This window comes from Balaenoptera acutorostrata, chromosome 10 (assembly GCF_949987535.1).
Source record: "Balaenoptera acutorostrata chromosome 10, mBalAcu1.1, whole genome shotgun sequence".
NCBI lineage: Eukaryota > Metazoa > Chordata > Mammalia > Artiodactyla > Balaenopteridae > Balaenoptera > Balaenoptera acutorostrata.
In genome coordinates this window covers 3,168,175-3,189,955 of record NC_080073.1, presented here as the reverse complement: position 1 = coordinate 3,189,955, position 21,781 = coordinate 3,168,175, and the positions used below count along the sequence as shown (strand labels likewise).

Below are 21,781 nucleotides of genomic sequence, written 5' to 3'. Positions count from 1 at the left end.
GAGACGCACCACACCAGGCCCTGATAGCCCTTCTCTCCTTAATCCCCACCATTTCCTCTGAGGAAAGAGCTGCTCCTACTTTACAACAAGGAGCAGATCGCTGAAGATGCATGGGTGCCAAGTAACAGAATGCTTAACCAGATGTGGCTTCATTGATTGATAGGAGCTGGCTTTTTCTTGCAAAATGAAAATCTGGATGTAGTTTCTTTCAGACGTTCAACAATCTCTTCAAGGCCCAAGCTGTTTCCATCCTTCCGTCTGCAGATTGTCACCTTGTTGCCCTCTGGTTCTCTTGCCTCGGGGTCACAAGATGGCTGCCTAAGCTCCCAGAATCACACTTTCACACCACAGCATACAAAGACGGAAAACAAGAAGTTGCTCTCTCAGGTCTCTCTTTTTATCAGGTAGTTTCCTGTGTTTTCAGCCTCTGTGGTCAGCAGCAGGCAAGCTGTGGTTAGGCCGTGGAGGGCCAGACAGGGAGTGTGCCCTGTTCCCTCTGGCTATTTCTGCCATCACCAGCATGTGGTGGCCAGAGGTGGGATTCGAAGCACGTTCTTGGGCTACCTGGCTCTGACACTGGTACCTTCTCCCCTGCTTCAGGCTGCTTTTTGTCACAGTGTGCTGCCATGTTGAGACTGATTCTGACTGCCTGGGTCACTGCTCACCAGCTGGGGTGCACACGGCCCAGAACTGACCTCTCCCTGCAGAAGAGTCAGGCTGGCCAACAGTGGGGGGTCAGACGGACAGAGCAGCAGATGCCCAGCTAACCCGCAGCCTCCACCTTCAGGGCCTGGCCTCCCCAAGGCCCTCAGATCTGCTTCCTGCTGTGACTTCAAACCCATGAACTAAGGACTGTCTATTGGGTCTATGTAAAACATCTTACTGCACAGACGAAAGGACCTCTGGGACAGTTAGGACATTTTAATCCATAAAGGACAGAAACCCAACTCAAGCCAGCTTAAAAACAAAGGAAATTCGTTAGTTCATGGAACCAAATGGTCCTGAGGTAATGGATTCAGGGCCAGCTTGATCCAGGGTACAAATGATACTCCCAGGAACCAAGTCCACACACCCCTCATACTCTATTTCTCAGCTCTGCTTTCTTAGTTAGACCCACATGGTTGCGAGATGCCTGTCCATAGCTGTCCACGGCTCTGCCCTCTGTATCCCATCCTGTTCCTCTGGCACGAAATTACCAATAGCTCTCGTCTTCTCTTCACACCGAATCCCCAGGACTCACTCTGATTGGTCCTGACTTGCCTGAGTCACCAGCCCATACCTAGCAATGACCAGAGGGAACTGAGAGTGATGACCAGAGGGAACTGGGATTGATGCCCAGTGGGATCTGGAAGTGATGACCGGTGGGATCCGGGGGTGATGACCCGTGGGCTCTAGGAGTGATGATGGGTGGGAACTGGGAGTGGTGACCCGTGGGAACTGGGGGTGATGACCCGTGGGATCTGGGAGTGATGACCTGTGGGAACTGGGGGTGATGACCCGTGGGCTCTGGGGGTGAGGACCAGTGGGAACTGGTGGTGATGACCAGTGAGATCTGGGAGTGATGATCGGTGGGAACTGGGAGTGATGACCTGTGGGAACTGGTGGTGATGACCAGTGAGATCTGGGAGTGATGATCGGTGGGAACTGGGGGTGATGACCGGTGGGATCTGGGGGTGATGACCCGTGAGATCTGGGGGTGATGACCCCTGGGATCTGGAAGTGATGACCCTTGGGCTCTGGGGGTGGTGACCTGTGGGATCTGGGAGTGATGATGGGTGGGCTCTCGGGGTGATGACCGGTGGGATCTGGGGGTGATGACCCGTGGGAACTGGTGGTGATGACCAGTGAGATCTGGGAGTGATGATCGGTGGGAACTGGGAGTGATGACCTGTGGGAACTGGTGGTGATGACCCGTGGGCTCTGGGGGTGATGACCCGTGGGATCTGGGGGTGAGGACCAGTGGGAACTGGTGGTGATGACCCGTGGGCTCTGGGGGTGATGACCCGTGGGCTCTGGGGGTGAGGACCAGTGGGAACTGGTGGTGATGACCCGTGGGCTCTAGGAGTGATGATCGGTGGGAACTGGGAGTGATGACCTGTGGGAACTGGTGGTGATGACCCATGGGATCTGGGAGTGATGACCTGTGGGATCTGGGGGTGAGGACCGGTGGGAACTGGGGGTGATGACCAGTGAGATCTGGGAGTGATGATTGGTGGAAACTGGGAGTGATGACCAGTGGGAACTGGGGGTGATGACCAGTGAGATCTGGGAGTGATGATTGGTGGGAACTGGGAGTGATGACTGGTGGGAACTGGTGGTGATGACCAGTGATATGGTGATGATTGGTGGGAACTGGGAGTGATGACTGGTGGGAACTGGTGGTGATGACCAGTGAGATCTGGGGGTGATGATTGGTGGGATCTGGGAGTGATGACCCGTGGGACTGCTTTAGCGTCCGCGGCTGGGGAAAGGCTCACCGAGGAGTCAGAGTTTGCAGAGCTCGGAGGCCACACTGCACTCGCTGTAAAACAAGGCACAAAGAGAAGGGTGTCAGGGTGGGAGAGGTCGGGAGAGGTCCGTGCTGGAGGAGTCCTGCTGGGGCTGGACGGGGCGCGGGCAGGGCACTCTGAGGAAGAGGTGGAAGAGGTGGCATTTGCCGGGGCCCTGGAAAGGCTGCGATGGCCCGGCCCATGCCGGGATGAATGGAGGTGCGTTCCTGGAGGAGGGCAGGTAGGAGGACCGGTTGCCCCGAGGTGGGGAAATCCTCCTGGGCTGTGTTTTTCCTGGGGACTGCAGTTTGGTGGGGAGGTGAAGGGGGGCAGTGGAATTCAACACTGGCAGACCGCTTTGGCTTTAATACTCAAGAGGCCTTTCAGAATGCTCTGGCGGGTGACAGAGGCTCCTGGTCCCAGGAGCGCCGTGTGGCGGGGACGTGTGGGAGCCAGAGGTCACTGTCTGACCTCCCTCCCCCGAGAACCCCTCCTCCTCCAGGAAGTTCACCCCTAGATCGTCTGGGCAGCCCCGAGAGTTTGGACAGCCCGGGAGGCCAACCTTGATGGTATCTGTTGGGTGTAATGAATCAGGAATCTTTCTGGAGCCAAGTTTCTCCGGAGGCCTCTCCCAGGCCTGGGAGCCCCGCCCTGGTAATTCTGGGCTCTGGGCAGCACCTGGTACATTGTTGGCACTTCCTGGGGGACCTGTCAGAAGGAGATTGATTTTCTTCCCTCCAGCGGTGCAGAAAATCCTTCCTACTGCTCCAGACAGGTTTGGGGCTGGGCTGGGGGACGGAGAAGCAGGGTGAGAGCAGCCCTGCCCCACCTGGTTCAGGAATCCCCACTGCAGACCCCACACCCTCCCAGGACAGGTGCTCACCCCCCCACCCCCCGGCGGCCCCTCCAGTGCTGGTCAGCCTAGTGGGGATGGCTGGCATCTCACTGAGCTGGGATCTGTTGCCTATGACTCCCCTCCAGCTGGGGTCCCAGTCCTGTCCTCGGGACAGACACCCAGTCCCTCCCATTCACCCTGCCCCAGGACAGGCCTGCAGAATGTATGGGGCGGTGACCAGGACCCCAGAAACTGCCTTCTCTAGGCGGGGCAGCTCCAGCTCCTTTAGCCTGGGCTCTCCAGCCCCTTCCTCTCCACGTGCACTCTGGTTCTGTCCATCTGCTGGGGCGTAGCCCAGTTCTGAAAATGATAGAGCAAGACCATCTCCTCTCGAATTGTGAGCGCCAGGCCTCTGTTAATACGGCTTCAGATGGTTGGCGTTTTAGCAGCCTCTTAGTTCATAGTGCTCTGGTGGTCAGCTAAAGCTTTCCATCTTTCTCAGTCTCTCCTATCTTGTGCTTCTGCAATCTTGTTTTTTTAATACCAAAAATTATAGGTGTTCGTCCTGCTTTTGGCTGTTTTCAACCACACGTTTTATTTAGTCTTTGGAAGTGACTGAATCCTGACTGGGATTATCCACTGTGGACACCCAAGCTGGCTGGGGCCAGATTTCAGTGGCACCAAAAGACCCTTCCGCTCCCCAAGAGGCCCCTCTTCCTGGCCACTCACTGTGCCCCAAATTTTCTCCTCACACCCTCAACACATGCCCTTCCCCAAGCCTGGCCCCTCCTCCGGTCCCTTGTCTCAGTGCACGGCCTCCGTGTCCATCAGAGGCCCATGAGTCACCCCTGGGCCCCACAATCCTCCCCCACCGAGTACTGCCTTCTCTTCCCTCCACTGCACCCTCTTCGTCGGAGCTGCCATCATCTCTGGCCTGGGTGATGGGGACATTCCCTCTGGATCTCCATCCTGCCACTCTGACTCTCTGACCTCATTTCCACTCTCTTTGGCATGATCTTTCGAAGTGTCAGTCAGACCTCATCACTCCCTGCACGAAAGCCCCTTGGCTCACAGGTACTCCAGGTGCATCCCTGCCCTGAGCATCCAGCCCCGCCGCCTCCCTGCTCCATTTCTTTTCACGCGGCCCCAGCCGTGTCTCCTCCGTTCCTCTCGGGGTCGGGCTGCATCCCTCCCGCCTCTGGGCCTTGGCGTGTGCTCTTTCCTGGTTTGAATTGCCGTTGCCCCATCCCAAGTTTGGCTGGTTCTTTCTTTTTTTTTTAATTTTTATTTTATACTGGAGTATAGTTGATTAATAATGTTGCATTAGTTTCAGCAAAGTGGTTCAGTTATACGTATACATGTACATGTATCCTTTTTCAAACTCTCTTCCCACTTAGGTTATTACAGAATATTGAGCAGAGTTCCCTGTGCTATACAGTAGGTCCTTGTTGGTTATCTATTTTATTTTATTTTTTTAATGTCAGGTATTTATTTAGAAAGATTTTAGTTTCTTTTCCTTTATATTTTTACGTTTATTCACTTTCCTCAGGTTCCATAGAAATTTTTTTAAAAATATTACTCCAAGTTCGAATTTAAAAAAAATTTTTTATTTTATATTGGAGTATAGTTGATTAACAATGTTGTGTTAGTTTCAGGTGTACAGCAAAGTGATTCAGTTATACATATACATGTATCTGTTCTTTTTCAAATTCTTTTCCCATTTACGTTATTACAGAATATTGAGCAGAGTTCCCTGTGCTGTACAGTAGGTCCTTGTTGATTATCTATTTTAAATATAGCAGTGTGTACATGTCAATCCCAAAATCCCAATCTATCCTTCCCCACTGCCTTACCCCCTGGTAACCATAAATTCATTCTCTAATCTGTGAGTCTGTTGCTGTTTTGTAAGTTCATTTGTATCATTTTAGATTCCAGATATAAGTGATATCATATGATATTTGTCTTTGTCTGACTTATTTCACTTAGTATGATAATCTCCAGGTCCATCCATGTTGCTGCAAATGGCATTATTTCATTCTTTTTTATGGCTAATATTCCATCGTATATACGTACCACATCTTGTTTATCCATTCATCTGTCGATGGGCATTTAGGTTGCTTCCAGGTCTTGGCTATTGTAAATAGTGTTGCTGTGAACTTTGGGGTGCATGTATCCTTTCGAACCATGTTTTTCTACGGATATATGCCCAGGAGCGGAACTGCTGGATCATGTGGTAGGTCTATTTTTAGTTTTTTAAGGAACCTCCATACTGTTCTCCATACCGGCTACACCAGTTTACATTCCCACTAACAGTGCAAGAGGGTTCCCTTTTCTCCACCCCCTCTCCAGCATTTGTTTGTAGACTTTTTAATGATGCCCATTCTGACTGGTGTGAGGTGATAACTCACTGGAGTTTTGATTTGCATTTCTCTAATAATTAGTGATGTTGAGCATCTTTTCATGTGCTTCTTGGCCATCTGTATGTCTTCTTTGGTGAAATGTCTATTTAGGTCTTCTGCCCATTTTTTGATTAGGTTTTTTTTTTTTTTTTTAAATTTTATTTATTTATTTATTTATTTATTTATGGCTGTGTTGGGTCTTCGTTTCTGTGCGAGGGCTTTCTCTAGTTGCAGCAAGTGGCGGCCACTCTTCATCGCGGTGCGCGGGCCTCTCACTATTGCGGCCTCTCTTGTTGCGGAGCACAGGCTCCAGTCGCGCAGGCTCAGTAGTTGTGGCTCACGGGCCTAGTTGCCCCGCGGCATGTGGGATCTTCCCAGACCAGGGCTCGAACCCGTGTCCCCTGCATTGGCAGGCAGATTCTCAACCACTGCGCCACCAGGGAAGCCCGATTAGGTTTTTTTTTTGATATTGAGCCGCATAAGCTGTTTATAAATTTTGGAGATTAATCCATTGTCGGTCACATCGTTTGCAAATATTTTCTTCCATTCTGTGGGTTGTCTTTTCGTCTTGTTTATGGTTTCCTTTGCTGTGCAAGAGCTTTTGAGTTTAATTAGGTCCCATTTGTTTATTTTTGTTTTTATTTCCATTTCTCTAGAAGGTGGGTCAAAAAGGATCTTGCTGGGATTTATGTCCTAGAGTGTTCTGCCTATGTTTTCCTCTAAGAGTTTTATAGTATCCAGTCTTACATTTACATCTTTAATCCATTGTGAGTTTACTTTTGTGCATGGTGTTAAAGAGTGTTCTAATTTCATTCTTTCACATGTAGCCGTCCAGTTTTCCCAGCACCGTTTATTGAAGAGACTGTCTTTTCTCCATTGTATGGTCTTGAGTTTGGCTGATTCTAACGTGTCCTTCCTGGTATCTGGCCCTTGCTGCAAACAGCGCAGCTCCCCCTGGGTCAAGTTTTCTTTGCTCTGTGTGTCACTCCTTCACAGCACTCACCAACTTGTAATTAGATTTGGGGGGAGCATTAATTCCATGGCTGCTTCTGGTGTGGGTCTGCAGGCTCAGAGAAGGCAGGGGCAGCATCTGCTTGTATCATGGCCCTCCCAGGGCCTCCACAGCAGGAGTGATGCCAGCAGCACACAGTAGGTGCTCAATGCAAAATGAGTGAGCGACTGAATGAATCCACATCAGAGCAGACACACAGTAGGTCCTTCTTTCCCCTCGCAGCTGGCCGGCACCTGTTCCACGCCAGGCCCTGTGCCCGAGGCTAGGAGGTGGAGGGGAATGTCCTGGCCCCAGCCCCCCAGGAGTGTCACAGGTAGGGTTCTCCAGGAGGAGAGGCTGAGATGGAGTTCGGTCTAAGCTGTTTATTAGGGGTCAGTGAAGAGGGCGGGAGGAGCAGGACGGAGCAGGACAGAGCAGAAGTGCAGCTGTGATGCTGGCCTGCAAAGCCGCGGTGGGAGCTCTGGAGCCGCGGTGGGAGTGGCCGGACCTTGGGACCCCCACCTCTCTCTGTCCCGGGCTGCCGGGAGGGCTGCAGGGATCTGGAGCTGGGACAGACCCTGCAGGATCTGACAGCTGGAGGCTGCCCTGTCCCGTGGTGTGCTGGTGCCGGGGCTTATCACTCGCAAGACCCAGTATTAAATATTAGAGATTTGCAAGCTGATTGGGAAACCACCGGTAGCTTAAAATTGGCCATGGTGGGAGCATTTATCCCACAGGAATTGGCAAACACTACAAAACAGGGCTTTTTTTTTTTTTTTTTTTTGAGAGCCTGTTCACCAGCACATTTCTACATGTAGCTGTGAAGCAAGACCTCCCTTGAAGGGGGTTTGGGTGGTATATCTCCATGTCCACCACAGAGAGCTGCTGGCCTGATGGGGGAAGCTAACAGGTAGATAGTCATTACAGGAACAAAGTGAAAATTACCCAACAGCCCAGGACAGTTATGGAAACCATGAGGGATTCAACGACTAACCTGGCAATCAGGGAAGGCTTTGTGGAGGAGGTGACTTTTTTTCTGACAGCGTAGAATATTCAAATGGTACAAAGAACAATCCTATGAAAAGTAAGGCCCCTGATACCTGGCATCCTCCCCGGAGGCAGCTACTCCTGCCGGTGTCTCACGTATTCCTCCAGGGATGTTTTTCTGTGTTCTTAGGAACACGCACGCACAGGTCTTTTCTGTCTCGTACAAACAGCTCCTGCTCTGCATACTTTCCTGCACCTCTGTTCCCTCCACCATGTACCTCACTAGAAAGTACAGGGCCGCCTCATTCTCTCTGGCAGCTGCAGGACATTCCAGTTTATCGGTGCACCATGATTTGTAGAACCAGTCCCCATTGGTGGACCTTTAGATCCTTTCGGCCTTTTGATATTTCAGATAATGCCTCTCTGAGGCTGTCATTTTACACATGCATGAGCCTCCCCGGAGGGTACATATTCTGTGGTGGAATTGTTGGGTTGAGCCTCTATAATGGCAGTAAAGATTGGCCTTCCAGATAAGGGCCGGCAGGTGCAGAGCCCAGAGGTGGACGAAGGGGAAAGAGGACAGGCTGGGAGTCCCGGGGTGGGCTCGTGCTTGGCTCTGCCACGAGGAATGGTGTGCAGCGCCGGGGTCAGGGCCCACGCAACGGGCACATTCAGACTAGGAAATTCGGGAGAGTTTTAAACAGAGACTGCAGGCCAACAACTGATGAATGGGTGGATAGAGTGCAGCATACCCCTACAATGGAATATTATTCAGCCATAAAAAGGAATGAAGTGCTGACACCTGCTACACCATGGATGAGCTTTGAAAGCATGATGCTGAGTGAAGGAAACTGGACACACAATAGGCCACATATTGTATGAGTCCATTTATATGAAACGTCTAGAACAGGCAAATCTCTAAAGACAGGAAGTAGATTAGTGGTTGCCAGGGACTGAGAGGAAGGGAGAAACAGGAGCGACTACTGATGGGCATGGGGTTTCTTTTGGGGTGATGAAAATGTTCTACACTTAGTGGTGATGGTTGCACAGCTCTGCATATACTAAAAACCACTGAATCGTGTACTTTAGGACAGTGAATCGTATGGTATGTGAATTATATTGCAACCAAGCTGTTTTGTAAAGGAGAGGTTGCTAATAAAACAAAGGACAAAGTTAAAGGAACCAAGGGGGATGGTGCAGCACCCTGGGGCTGGTACCAGGGGTCCCGTTACTCCTTAGGGAGGTCGGGCTGCTAGAACCCAGGGGGACTCACAGAGAGCATGTGGGAGCCGTGACCTCTGCTAGAGGAACGCAGCCACCCTGCGGGCCAGCAGGGAGGAATACCAACCAGGACTCTGCTCTGCCCTCAGGGCTCCCGCCAGCGCCTTCCACTGGCCAGACCCACCTGGAAGGGGCGCGGCTGCATTCGGCCGGTGTGCCCTGGGCCAGGCCACTCACCGATAACCGTCAGGGAACTAGATCAAGCTCAGGGGTGCCACCCTCTGGTCCAGCCTCCTGGGGAAGGGTGGGGAGTGCTCTGGAGAGACGTATGGAGGAGATCCAGCCCGCTCTGTGGTCTTAAGTAAGTCCCTTCCTTTCTCTGAGACTCAGTTTCCTCACCTGTGAAATGGGATGGATATGCCCATCTCTCAGCAGGTGTCAGACTACCAGATGCCATCAGAGCTCTGAAAACGCTTTGTCTGGGTTAAAAAGCAGTGTGGATACGAGGTCAGGATTCTCGGAGAGAGTCAGAAGCAGCCTCGGAAATCATTTAGTTCAAACCCTTGAGTTCAAAATGGGGAAACCCAGGCCCAGCGAGGACATCCAGCCGGGCAGCTGCAGAAACAGCCAAATCTTGACTCCAGAAAAACTCCCTCCTCTCTTAGGATTTTTTTTTTAAATGACTATTTTTTCAGAAAAGTTTTAGGTTCACAGCAAAATTGAGGAGAAGGTAGAGAGCTTTCCTATATTACCCTACACACACACACACACACACACACACACACACACACACACACACACACACACACACACACACACACACACACACACACACACACACACACACACACACACACACACACACACACTAAAATCCCATCTCCTGGCCCAAGGAGACAGGATGACTAAATGCCATGTGGTGGCCTGGATGGGATCCCGGAACAGAAAGGGGACATAAGGTATCAACCAAGGGAATCTGAATAAAGTATGGACTTCAGTTCATAATAATAAATTAATATTAGCTAATTAATTAATTTACCACACTAATGTCAGATGTTAGTCATAGGCAAAACCGCATACAGGATGCATGGGAATCCTCTGTACTATTTTCACAATTTTTCCGTAAATGTAAAACTAAAAACAAGTTCAATAAAAAAACACTGAATAATAAAAAAATCGTACCTCCTTAACATGGTTGGTAGAGCCTCTGGGATGGGCCCCCCTACCTGTGCCACCTGGGTACCTGCACTGTAGCCCGGCCACCGCAAGGCCTTGGCCCTACTGTGCAGAAGCCTCGGGCCCTTTGCCCTCAGGCCCTTGGCCCTGCCTCAGTCCGTCTTTCAAGTGGAGAGGAAACGAGGGAACAGGTCTGTGCTGCCCTCCGCTCGGGTGTCCCCCTCCCGTCAGTGTCGCGTAGCTGCCCCTGCCTCCTCCCGCGCTCTCCAGCCCAGATCCTGTCCCACCTTCTCCTTATTCTCACTTACTCTGTTATCTGAAGTGGCCGCCTGCTCCCCTCTCCCCGCAGCGTGTCTTCTTTACACGGGCGGCAGCTTCGTGGCCTTAACTTTACCGAGACCGCAGTCCTTGCACGGTGCTGGCACACAGGAGGTGCTCGGCGTGTCCCTGGCTCCTGTGGAGGCCAGTTCCCTGCCCTGCCGTGACCAACCAGCAGCGACAGATGGAGGCGAGAGGCGGAAGGAGAACTGGGTGTGTACCGAGGCCAGATGCCGGCTCCCGGCCTCACCATCTGTTTTCTCATTGGCTTTCCTTTTGCACTGAGGCTCCTTTGCATCAAGGATGGTGAAACAGCAGCGCCCGAGCAGTCCCAGGTGCCCAGTCTTTAAGCCAGGACCCACCGGTGCAACCACTGACATCGGTCCACACCAGCGGCTCCAAGCCCCCCATTGCCCCTCTCCCCGCGCAGCCCCTCCCCAGGTCCTCCGACTTGCCCTCCATCCGGCAATGCAGGGCCGCTGCTCAGCCAGGCAGGGCTTCCAGGACCCTGGACATTCAGGCTGGATGCTTGGGCTGGAGGTATCAGTTGTGCCAGGGTTTGAAGGCACTCCATTGCTGATTTCTCTCTGGGCATTTCCTGAGAGCACCCGCCATGTGCCCGGCACCTGGGAAGGTGCACGGAGCCGTGTCCTCTCAGAACCTGCAAACCCTCAACCGCCTGACACAGAATCACAACCCAAGCTCTTCAAGTGTAAGGGGGGTGCCCCGGAAGTCCCCCTGGGCAGCTTGGAAGCTGGGAGCCAGGCTGGCCTCACGGTGGGAGCACAGCGTGGCTTTGTCCCACACACCTCCTCTGCTGTTGTCCCCTGCTTTGGGCAAAGGGCTCGGTGCCCGTCTGCGTGACCAGCCCTGGCCAGGGCGGCTGTGATTATGCCCAGCTTAACGCGGACATAATGCGATCACTGAGGCTCTCAAAATGCAGAGTTTGCAGCGTTAAGGGGCTGCGTGTCGTCTGATTAGGGGCCCACACAAATGCCACCACGGCCTCAGGTCATGGGTGGCCACAGAGGAAGAGGAAGGCAGCTGCCTGCCCAGCTCGGGCACCTGGCCCTGGCTCTGGGGCTCGTTACCCAGGGGCCACCACCGAGGACACATTCAGCATCACAGACGCACAAATACAACCCAACGCTTCTTCACGACATCCTACCAGGGACTTTTTTTAAAAAAGCCAACTTAATTAGTCTAATTCATATACTGTACCATGCCCTCACTCAAAGTGTACAGTTCAACACTAATATAGTCACAGATATGCGCAACCATCACCACAATCAATTTACCTCAAAAAGAGACCTACACCCTCTTCAGCCATCTCTCCCCATTTCTCCAACCTCCTCCCAGCCCACTAGTCTACCTTCTGTCTCCACAGATTTGCCTCTTCTGGACATTGCCTATAAATGCAGTTATACAATACGTGGTCTTGTGTGTCTGGCTTCTTTCCCTGAGCAGCATGTTTTCAAGGTCCATCCATGGTGTAGCAGGTGTCGGCACTTCATCCCTTTTTATGGCTGAATAATATTCTGCTAAATGGATGGACTTCATTGATCTGTTCATCAGTGGTCATTTGGGTTGTTTCCACTTTGGGGCTCTTTTAAAGAATGCTGCTATAAACTTTGTTTTATCAGTTTTTTATGTGGATGTGTGTTTTCATTTCCCCTGGGTATATGGCCAGGAGTGGAACTGCTGGGTGTCTTAGTGTGCCCGAGTGGCTACAACAAAATGCCCCAGACTGGGTGGCAGAGAAACAACAGAAATTGATTTCTCCCAGTTCTGGAGGCTGGGAGCCTGAGATGAGGGTTGAGTCCTGATGAGGACCCACTTCCTGGTTCATAACTGGGGCCTTCTCACTTGGTCCTCACGAGTTGGAAGGGGCTGGGGTCTCTCTGGAGCCTCTTTTATGAGGCACTAATCCCATTCATGAGGGCTTCACCCTTGTGATTTAAGAACCTCCCAAAGGCCCCACCAAATACCATCACTTTGGGGGTTAGGATTTCAATGTATGAGTTGAGGGGTGGGGAGGGGGAGACCCAGACATTGCGACCATAATCCTGGGTCATTTGGTAACTGTAGGTTTAACACTTTGAGGAACTGCCAGGCCACTTCCACAGGGGCTGCACCATTTCACATTCCCACCAGCAGTGTTTGAGGGTTCTTTCCCTTTTCTCCACATCCTCGCTAACAACTGTTCTACCTGTATTTCCTCTTGTAGCCATCCCAGTGGGTGTGAACTGGTGTCTCATTGTGGTGCCGATTTGCATTTCCCTGGAGCTAATGATGTTGAGCATCTTTTCATGTGCTCATGGGCTACTGTACCCACTGCATTTTTATAAATTGCAAGTATAGCTTACATGCAAAAAAGCGCTCAGATCATCCATTTGGATTTAAAAAAATAATTATAAAGCACTCATATCAAGGAACAGAATATTGCCAGGACCCCAGGAGCCCCCTGGGTGATCCTCACCCACCACAGCCCCTCACCTCCTACCCGACGGACAACCACTGCCTTGATATTTATGACCCTCATTTCTTTACTCTCCATTGCACTCACCGCCTCTGTATGTGCCCCTAAACAACACAGTCCAGTTTTGCCGCCTTTGAACTTGATACACATGAAATCGTTCTGTGGAAATCGTCCACGATTGCCTCTTTCCCTCCCCACTGTATTTCTGAGGTTGACCTCTGCCACCGTGGCCGGTCATGGTCACTGCCCTCGCACGTCCCGTCGAGCCCACACCCCTCACTTGTCCATTTTACTGTGGACGGACGTCAGATCACGCCCAGGTTGGAGCCACAATGAACGCTGACGCTCTGAACACCCTTGGACCTGTTTCCTGTGCACACAAGCATATGATCCTCTAGGGCATACATCTCGGAAGGGACACTTCCGAGTCACAGCTCTGTGCGTCTCAGCTTTCCAGGTGCTCTGTGGCCTCACCCACACTCAGTGTCAGAATCTGTTCTCAATGCCCCCTGCCTCCAGGCATCCGCGTTGGAGTCTCTGACGCGCTAAGATCTACCAGCCAGGCCGGGAGGCCTCAGAAACGCCTGCCCAACTCTGCCCCCAGCACACACCACACCTCTGCATCTCGCTCTTCCCCACGCTTTCTAGGCCAACACGGAAAGGTGACATTTGGGAACTATCTCCTCACTGATGACCAAAAGGGACATCTGTGTGATTTGGGGGCTGCTCACCCACCACCAGCTGCACGTGTGCGGAGGTTGCAGGACAGTACGTGCTCTGTCGCTCTAGGTGTCCTGGAACCAGACATTCAGCCGACCAGAATCCATCCCTGTCCCCGAACACTCTGGATGCCCCGGCCTCGCTGGCTTGTTTGAGTGCAGACACTGTGGTCTACCCTTCTGTTGAGTATACTGACCAGCACTGGTCACCTCCTCCTGGAAGCTGAGCATCTAGGGTTGGGAGGACCCTGGACATGGGCCCATCCTTGGAGATGGGAATCTTATCTTGTCACCTCTGTGTCCCCAGCACCAGCATAGGCCCAGACCCACAGGCAGAACTAATGGCTATTTTGGGGATATCTGATTTTGTTCCAGCCCTCTAACTTTTGTCAGAAAAGATGGAATTGCCTTCACTCCGTGTTCACTGAAGGCAGCTGAGGCCCAGAGAGGGGGTGTGACAATCTCAAGGTCACACAGCAAGTAAGCAGCCATCAAGCACTTGATTCGCACCCCTTGGCAGTAAGACCCTCGTTCCCGAACACCTCATAGACCAGCTCTAGGAGTTAGCCGAGCCTCGGTTTTTGCCTTGATTGGAGTCACACTAACTCCATGGAGTTAAATGAGACGCCACGTATAAAAGCATGGACCCAGTGTGTGGTGTGCACAGGTGACAAATAGATGTCTAGTCATTTACTCACTCATTCACTTATTCTTTCACTATGTAACAGGCAAAGGCAATTTGGCAGTCTGGATGAAGAACCAGGAAAATGACCCAGAAACCATGTTCACTAATACATCCCCATCCCAGTGCCTGGCACACAACAGCAAGTGTCCATTAGGGTGAAATCAGGCTGAAGATGAGGAGGAAGTAGGAGAAGCTTTAGTTCCAAAAGTGCCACCTTACACATTACATATAGTTTTTAAAAAAACAGAAAGAAAGGAGGGAAGAGAAAAATTGGAAAAAAAAAAAAAACAAACCTGAAAGCAATATAAATATTTTGTACTATGGGGGGTTTGGTAAATGGTGTCTTCTTTTATTGCTGGGATATTCCAAAGCAGGGGCCAGCAAAATCCAGCACGTGGACCATCTCTGGCCCACTGCCTATACATGTAAATAAAGATTAAGTGAAAACCAGTCATTAGCTTTGCCTGTCCTTGAACTTCCTATCAGTGGAATCACACAGTATGTTCTCTTTTGCTTCCAACTTCTCTCATGCAACATTACATCTTAGACATCGGAGCTTCTTATGGGTATTAGAAGTTCATCCTCATTTCTGTCCAGCATCTCATTGTATGATTATAATGAAGTACTATCATCCTCCCCGTTCTGCACGTGGGGAAACTGCAGCTCTGCTGAAGCAAGTTGCCTGAGGGCACACAGCAGGTTCATGTTAGATCTGGGATTTAAACCCAGGGTCCACATCTCTGCTTTTCACTCCCTGTACAATGCTGGCCCTCATGCTGTGATGATGCCTGAGAGGTGCTGGGAACTTAGAGGAAGGAAAACATCATCCAGGCTGGGAGTCAGGGAAGGTGAAATCAGAGTCAGGGTTCCCAGACTCAGATGTCCATAGGGCCTGGCAGCTGTCACAAGTGATCAAAGCAGATGACTTCTGAAAAAGCATAGCTGGCGGTCAGGGAAGCGATAGGGAGTGGTAAGGACTGTGGCGAGTTGAGGGATGCCGACCCGTGAGGGAGGCAGGTGCTGATAAAACTCCAGGTATCATGCCATGCGATGACGCTGGCTGAGGAGGGCCAGAAGCAGCAGGACTGCCGTGCTGGCCTCTGTGGCCAGCAGGTCAGTGCCCAGCTGCACTGGTTATGAAATAATTTGAGTATCACTCCAGAGTTGCCAGATGCCCTTTCTGTTTGCCAACAAACCTGGCAGTCTGTCTTTGAAAGTCTCCTGGTTTTTAAATGTTGGTTCAAAAATGATTTTAAGCCTGTGCAGCCCCGAGAGAACCTATGTGTGGTCTGGACTGGCCTGAACTGATCTACGCGCCGGCATGAGGGCCACTCAGGGTGGGCTGGCAGGGAGGGGAGGCGAGTCCTGGGGAAGGCACAGCACACAGGCTGCAGGTGAGAGCGGTTCGAATCCAGGTCTCAGTTTCCTGCACCAGAAAGAAAAACACACGCCAAACCCAGCCAGGCGGGGCAGGGGGCGGGCGGGCCAGGGGCCCCATTCGGCCGGCCACGCAGTAACGCGCTGTACTCTCCCTGCCACCCCCGCAGATCCTGGAGGAGAACATGAAGCTGGAGTGTAAGTGCCACGGCGTGTCGGGCTCATGCACCACCAAGACCTGCTGGACGACGCTGCCGCAGTTCCGCGAGCTGGGCTACGTGCTCAAGGACAAGTACAACGAGGCTGTTCACGTGGAGCCCGTGCGCGCCAGCCGCAACAAGCGGCCCACCTTCCTGAAGATCAAGAAGCCGCTGTCCTACCGCAAGCCCATGGACACCGACCTGGTGTACATCGAGAAGTCGCCCAACTACTGCGAGGAGGACCCGGTGACGGGCAGCGTGGGCACGCAGGGCCGTGCCTGCAACAAGACGGCCCCCCAGGCCAGCGGCTGCGACCTCATGTGCTGCGGCCGCGGCTACAACACCCACCAGTACGCCCGCGTGTGGCAGTGCAACTGCAAGTTCCACTGGTGCTGCTACGTCAAGTGCAACACGTGCAGCGAGCGCACCGAGGTCTACACGTGCAAGTGAGCGGCGGGGCGGCGGCCCCACGGGCCGCACGCGGGGCGGCGAGGACCGGACGCTCTCCACGCCGCGGGCACGGCCCAGACCTCTGCAGCCGCGCTGAGCTTGTCTTGTCTGCTGTGGGGTCCCCTGCGGGGGACCCCTCCAAGGCCCCGAGTTGTCCACGCCACACCCAGCGCCGCTCCCTCGGCCCCAGACGCCGCCTGGGGCCTCCTCGGCCGGAGCAGAGCCTTCGCACCAGGAACTCTGGACTCCGGGGCCTCAAGAGAGCAATATTTAACAATTTATTCTGATAAAAAATAATATTAATTTATTTAATTAAAAAGAACCCTTCCACCTCGTCGGGATCCGTTTCTGCAATCAAAGTGGACCGCTTGCTTTCCTGTGGGATAATTCTGTCGCTAGGACAAGGAGCTGAGTAGAACTGTACATAATGATTCTTTCTGCAGATACTTCTACTAGTTGATTTCGCAAGTACCCCCTTGCCGCACTAGATGTTTAAGTGCAAGGGCAGACATCCTGTATACCTATGTAGACATATACACACACACATATTTTTTTGCTGTTTGCTGCTAATTCTCCAGAGATTTAAGCTGGTCCAGAAATGGAGACGTTTTCCAGGATACGTTTCCCATCCTGTAGTCCTCCCCAGCTCAAACGTCACCATTAGAAAAGTCCAGTTTGGAATATATAGAGAGAGGAAAGGTAATACTAAAACTCCCAGCAGTTTCCATCTTTTGGAAAGTGAGCCACTGGATAAGAGAGAATATTTTGTAAGAGACTATTTTTATATGAATATTTTATTTATATTGAGTCTGCCTGTATCATTCCACGGCTTGTGCTTCTTCTTAATTCCAGTACTCGCTTTGGGGTGAGGGGGGCGAGGCCTGGGTGTGGGGTCAGCCCCACGGGGACCCTCACATGGCCGGGTTCTCAAGTTCTGTTGGCCACGTGGGCAGAAGCGGCCCCAGATGCCTGGGCTGCAGTGTCATCGGTACCCCCAGGAAGGAAGCAGGCCCCTGGCCACAGCCTGTTGAGCTCAGGCCTTTCGAGCAGGGCCCCTGAGCGGTGGCCTCGAGTTGAGCCATGTAGCGGCAGGCTCCTGCCCTCGGTATCACGTGACCACCACAGGGACAGGTCATCGTCACTCAGCAGAAGCCAGCTCCTCACCAGGATGCCCTGCCTTTGCCGTGTATCCTCAGTTATGGGGCAGCAGAGCTGGGGTGAGGGGTCCCTCGAGCAGCAGTGAGTTAGTGGATGGGTGGTTGGTGTCACGGTTCCAGGGCAGAGAGAGGTGTGGATGAGGCCTCTCTACACTGGGTCCAACTACATCCAGTGCCTCTCAATCTGGAAAGCTCTCCTCCAGGAGGGTGTGGTGTCCTAATGTGTGTCCGTTTGCATTTCCCTGTGTGTGTGTGTGTGTGTGTGTGTGTGTGTGTGTGTGTGTGCGCGTGCGCGCGCGTGTGTGTGTGAGAGAGAGACTTTAAGGATCCTCGGGGTTGCCACGTGACGGCACCCTCGAGCACCTCCCGGGTGCTGATGTGTGTACGTCTTGCGTGCTCCTGCATGTACACAGCTACCTGTGTATCTCTCTCCATGTGCCTGGGAGATTGAGGTTGCTGTGTGCCCGTGCATCTGCTGGTCCCGGGTTGTCTCTGCTTGCGGTTGAGGGCTTGTGGTGTGAACAGACAGCGGGGACCTCTGGTGATTGTGTTGAGCCACCAAGAGATGGCACCTCTGAACTACGTGCCCATAGACACTGATGAAACTCAGATACCTGAGACCACAGCCCCATGGCCCCACACACTGGGAGCCCCTCAGTGTCTAAGCTGTGTTGGACTCCCCAATGTTAGCACTGGGCCTGGATCACAGCATGGACAAATAAAATGGCTGGACAGTTGGTTGACTACTTGCCTTGGACCATTTTTTCCTTCTTTACATGGATGTCAGGATGGGTAGGCATGTAAAGGGATGAGTGGATGGATGAATGAGTGAGTGGATGGATGGATGGATAATGACGGGTGGGTCGGTGGATGGATGGATGGATGGATGGATGGACGGATGGACGGATGGACGGACGGACGGATGGATGGATGGATGAGTGAGTGGATGGATGAGTGGACAGATGAGTGAGTGGATGGATAATGGATGGGTGGGTAGGTGTGTGGGTCAATGGATGGATAATGAATGGGTGGGTAAGTGGATGAGTCAGTGGATGGGTAGATAGATGGATGGATGGGTGCGTGGGTAGACGGATGGATGGACGAGTGAGTAGATGGTGGATGGGTAAGTGGATGGATAGTGGATGGATTATGGATGGGTAGGTAGGTGTGTGGGTCAGTGGATGGATGAATGGGTGGGTGGATGAATGGGTGGGTGGATGAATGGGTGGGTGGATGAATGGATGGGTGGATGGATGGATGGATAATGAATGGGTGGGCAAGTGGATGGGTTGATGGATGAATGGATAGGTAGATGGATGGATGAGTTAGTGGATGGGTGGTTGGATAGATGGATGGGTAATGCATGAGTGGGTAAGTGCGTGGGTCAGTGGATGGTAGATGGATGGATGGATGGATGGATACATGGATGAGAGCATGGATGGATAAGTGGATAGATAGATGGTTGGATAATGGATGGATGGGTAAGTGGGTGGGTTGGTAGATGGGTAGATGGATGTGTGGATGGATGAATGGATAGGTGGATGGATGGATGAGTTGATGGGTGGATGGATAATTTGATGGATAAAGGATGGGTGGGTAGGTGGGTAGGTCAGTGGTTGGGTAGATGGATGGATGGATGAATGGGTGCGTGAATGGATGGATGGATAATTAATGGGTGGGTAAGTGGATGGGTTGCTGGATGGGTAGATGGATGGGTGGGTAGGTGGGTGAGTCGGTGGATGGGTAGATGGATAGATGGATGAATGGGTGGGTAGATGGATGGATAGATGGATAGATGGATGGATGGATGGATGGACGGATGGATGGGTGGCTGGATGGATGGATGAGTGAGTGGATGGGTGGATAGATAAGTGGATGGATGGATGGATAATGGATGAGTGGGTAAGTGGGTGGGTCAGTGGATGGTGGATGGATGGATGGGTGGGTGGGTAGATGGATGGATGGATGAGTGAGTGGATGGATGGATAATGAATGGGTGGGTAAGTGGATGGGTCAGTGGATGGGTCAGTGGATGGATGGATAATGGGTGGGTCAGTGGATGGGTAGATGGATGGATGAATGGGTGGGTAGATGGATGGATGGATGAATGAGTCGGTAGATGGATGGATAATGGATGGGTGGGTAGGTGGGTGGGTCGGTGGATGGGTAGATGGATGGATGAATGGGTGGGTAGATGGATGGATGGATGAATGAGTGGGTGGGTAGATGGATGGATAATGGATGGGTGGGTAAGTGGGTGGGTCAGTGAATGGGTAGATGGATGGATGGATGGATGGATGGAAAAGTGAGTGGATGGGTGGATAGATAAATGGATGGATAGATGGATGGATAATGGATGGGTGGGTAGGTGGGTGGGTCGGTGGATGGGTAGATGGATGGATGAATGGGTGGGTAGATGGATGGATGGATGGATAATGGATGGGTGGGTAAGTGGGTGGGTCGGTGGATGGGTAGATGGATGGACGGATGAATGGGTGGGTGGATGGGTGGATGGATGGATGGATGAATGGGTGGGTAGATGGACTGATGGATGGATAATGGATGGGTGGGTAAGTGGGTGGGTCGGTGGATGGGTAGATGGATGGATGAATGGGTGGGTGGATGGATGGGTGGATGGATGGATGGATGGATGGATAAGTGAGTGGATGGGTGGATAGATAAGTGGATGGATAGATGGATGGATAATGGATGGGTGGGTAAGTGGGTGGGTTGGTGGATGGGTAGATGGATGGATGGATGGATGAATGGGTGGGTGGGTGGATGGATGGATGGATGGATGAATGGGTGGGTAGATGGATGGATGGATGGATAACGGGTGGGTAAGTGGGTGAGTTGGTGGATGGGTAGATGGATGGATGGATGATTGGGGTGGGTATATGGATGGATGGATGGATGGATGAATGGGTAGGTGGATGGATGGGTGGGTGGGTGGATGGATGGATGGGTGGGTGGGTGGATGGATGGATGGGTGGGTGGGTGGATGGATGGATGGATAGATAAGTGGATGGATGGATAATGGATGGGTGGCTAGGTGTGTGGGTAGGTGGGTGGGTTGGTGGATAAGTGGTTGGATGGGTGGATGGGTGGATGGATGAATGGGTAGGTGGATAGATGGATGAGTTGATGGGTGGATGGATAAGTTGATGGATAGATGGATGGATAAAGGATGGGTGGGTGGGTAGGTGGGTGGGTCGGTGGATGGGTGGATTGATAAGGGAGGAGAAAACATACAGAAGTTTCTTGAAGCCCCCCACCCCATATCTCAGTTTACCTCTGCCTTGGAAAACCTACAGTGTCTGCCATGAGCAGAGACTTCCCAATCCTGTGGTCCTTCCGCTCCTGGTCTCATGGCCCCTGAGAATGGGGGAGTTTCTGACCAGATTCCCCAGATGACCATTTAATGCTAATCACATAACATGATATCAGAAATCACCCCATGATTCCCCTTCAATCTGGGTGAGGAGCGAGCGTGGCATGAGGGCAACCCAGGCCTTTGAGAAGAATGACCAGGTCGCTGCCAGGCTTCCCATGGCCCCTTAGAATACTGTTTGTTCCCAAGCCTGGGGCCTGCCTTCTCTCTCAAGGTGCCCAGCTCAGCTGTGCTCTGAGACTCAGCTTCTCCATCTGCAAAGGGGGAGAATAATCTCTCCCTCGCAGGGCTGTTGTGAGGGTCCTCCCTCCCGGCAATGACTGCACGGCCCTTTGAGTGGCGGAGCAATGGATCAATGCTAAATATTAGTATTATTAATTATCACTACTACTGTTACTATATTCTTCCCATAATGATGAGATTCTTCAAACATGGCTTATGGTAATAAATATTTGGCTCTGTGTTGGGCAAAGGTATTTTTCCCCTCTTTGGTTTATTCCTAAAGTGGCTTTTCAAGAAAACTGACTTTAAAAAGGCCAAAATCATAAGAGGCTGAATCAAAAATTAGAAAGCCCCCCAGGACTGTGGTGCTGAACACTCAGATGCCGGGGCCCAGGTGTCACAAAACGGCGGGAAGTGAGCCCGCAGTTGAGTTTTTCAAGAAGGGCTGAACGTTCAGGTTTCTAAAGTAAAATCTACTTTTTCTGTATGTTGACAAACACCATGAGGCTGGAGCAAAACATGACTGCAAGCTGAACTTGGCATTTGTGTCGGCGGCATGCAGCCTCAGACTCGGACCAAATCTCTTGTTTTAGAGACAGAGAAACTGAGGCCCAGAGTGAGGCAGGATTCTACCCCAGACCACACAGCAAGCACAGTAGAGGGATGACCAAGGCCAATCTGTTGT

At 52.0% G+C, this 21,781-nt stretch overlaps 1 protein-coding gene across 1 annotated transcript in view; it reads left to right on the top strand.

The window, feature by feature from the left end:
• WNT7A (Wnt family member 7A) overlaps positions 1-17,768 on the top strand; it is a 67,569-nt gene extending 49,801 nt beyond the window's left edge. The window contains exon 4 of the mRNA XM_057554042.1: positions 15,847-17,768. Coding sequence (XP_057410025.1) covers positions 15,847-16,326 — 480 coding nt within the window. The 3' untranslated portion in view covers positions 16,327-17,768. The remainder of the gene's footprint in view (positions 1-15,846) is intronic.
• Positions 17,769-21,781: the final 4,013 nt, after the last annotated feature.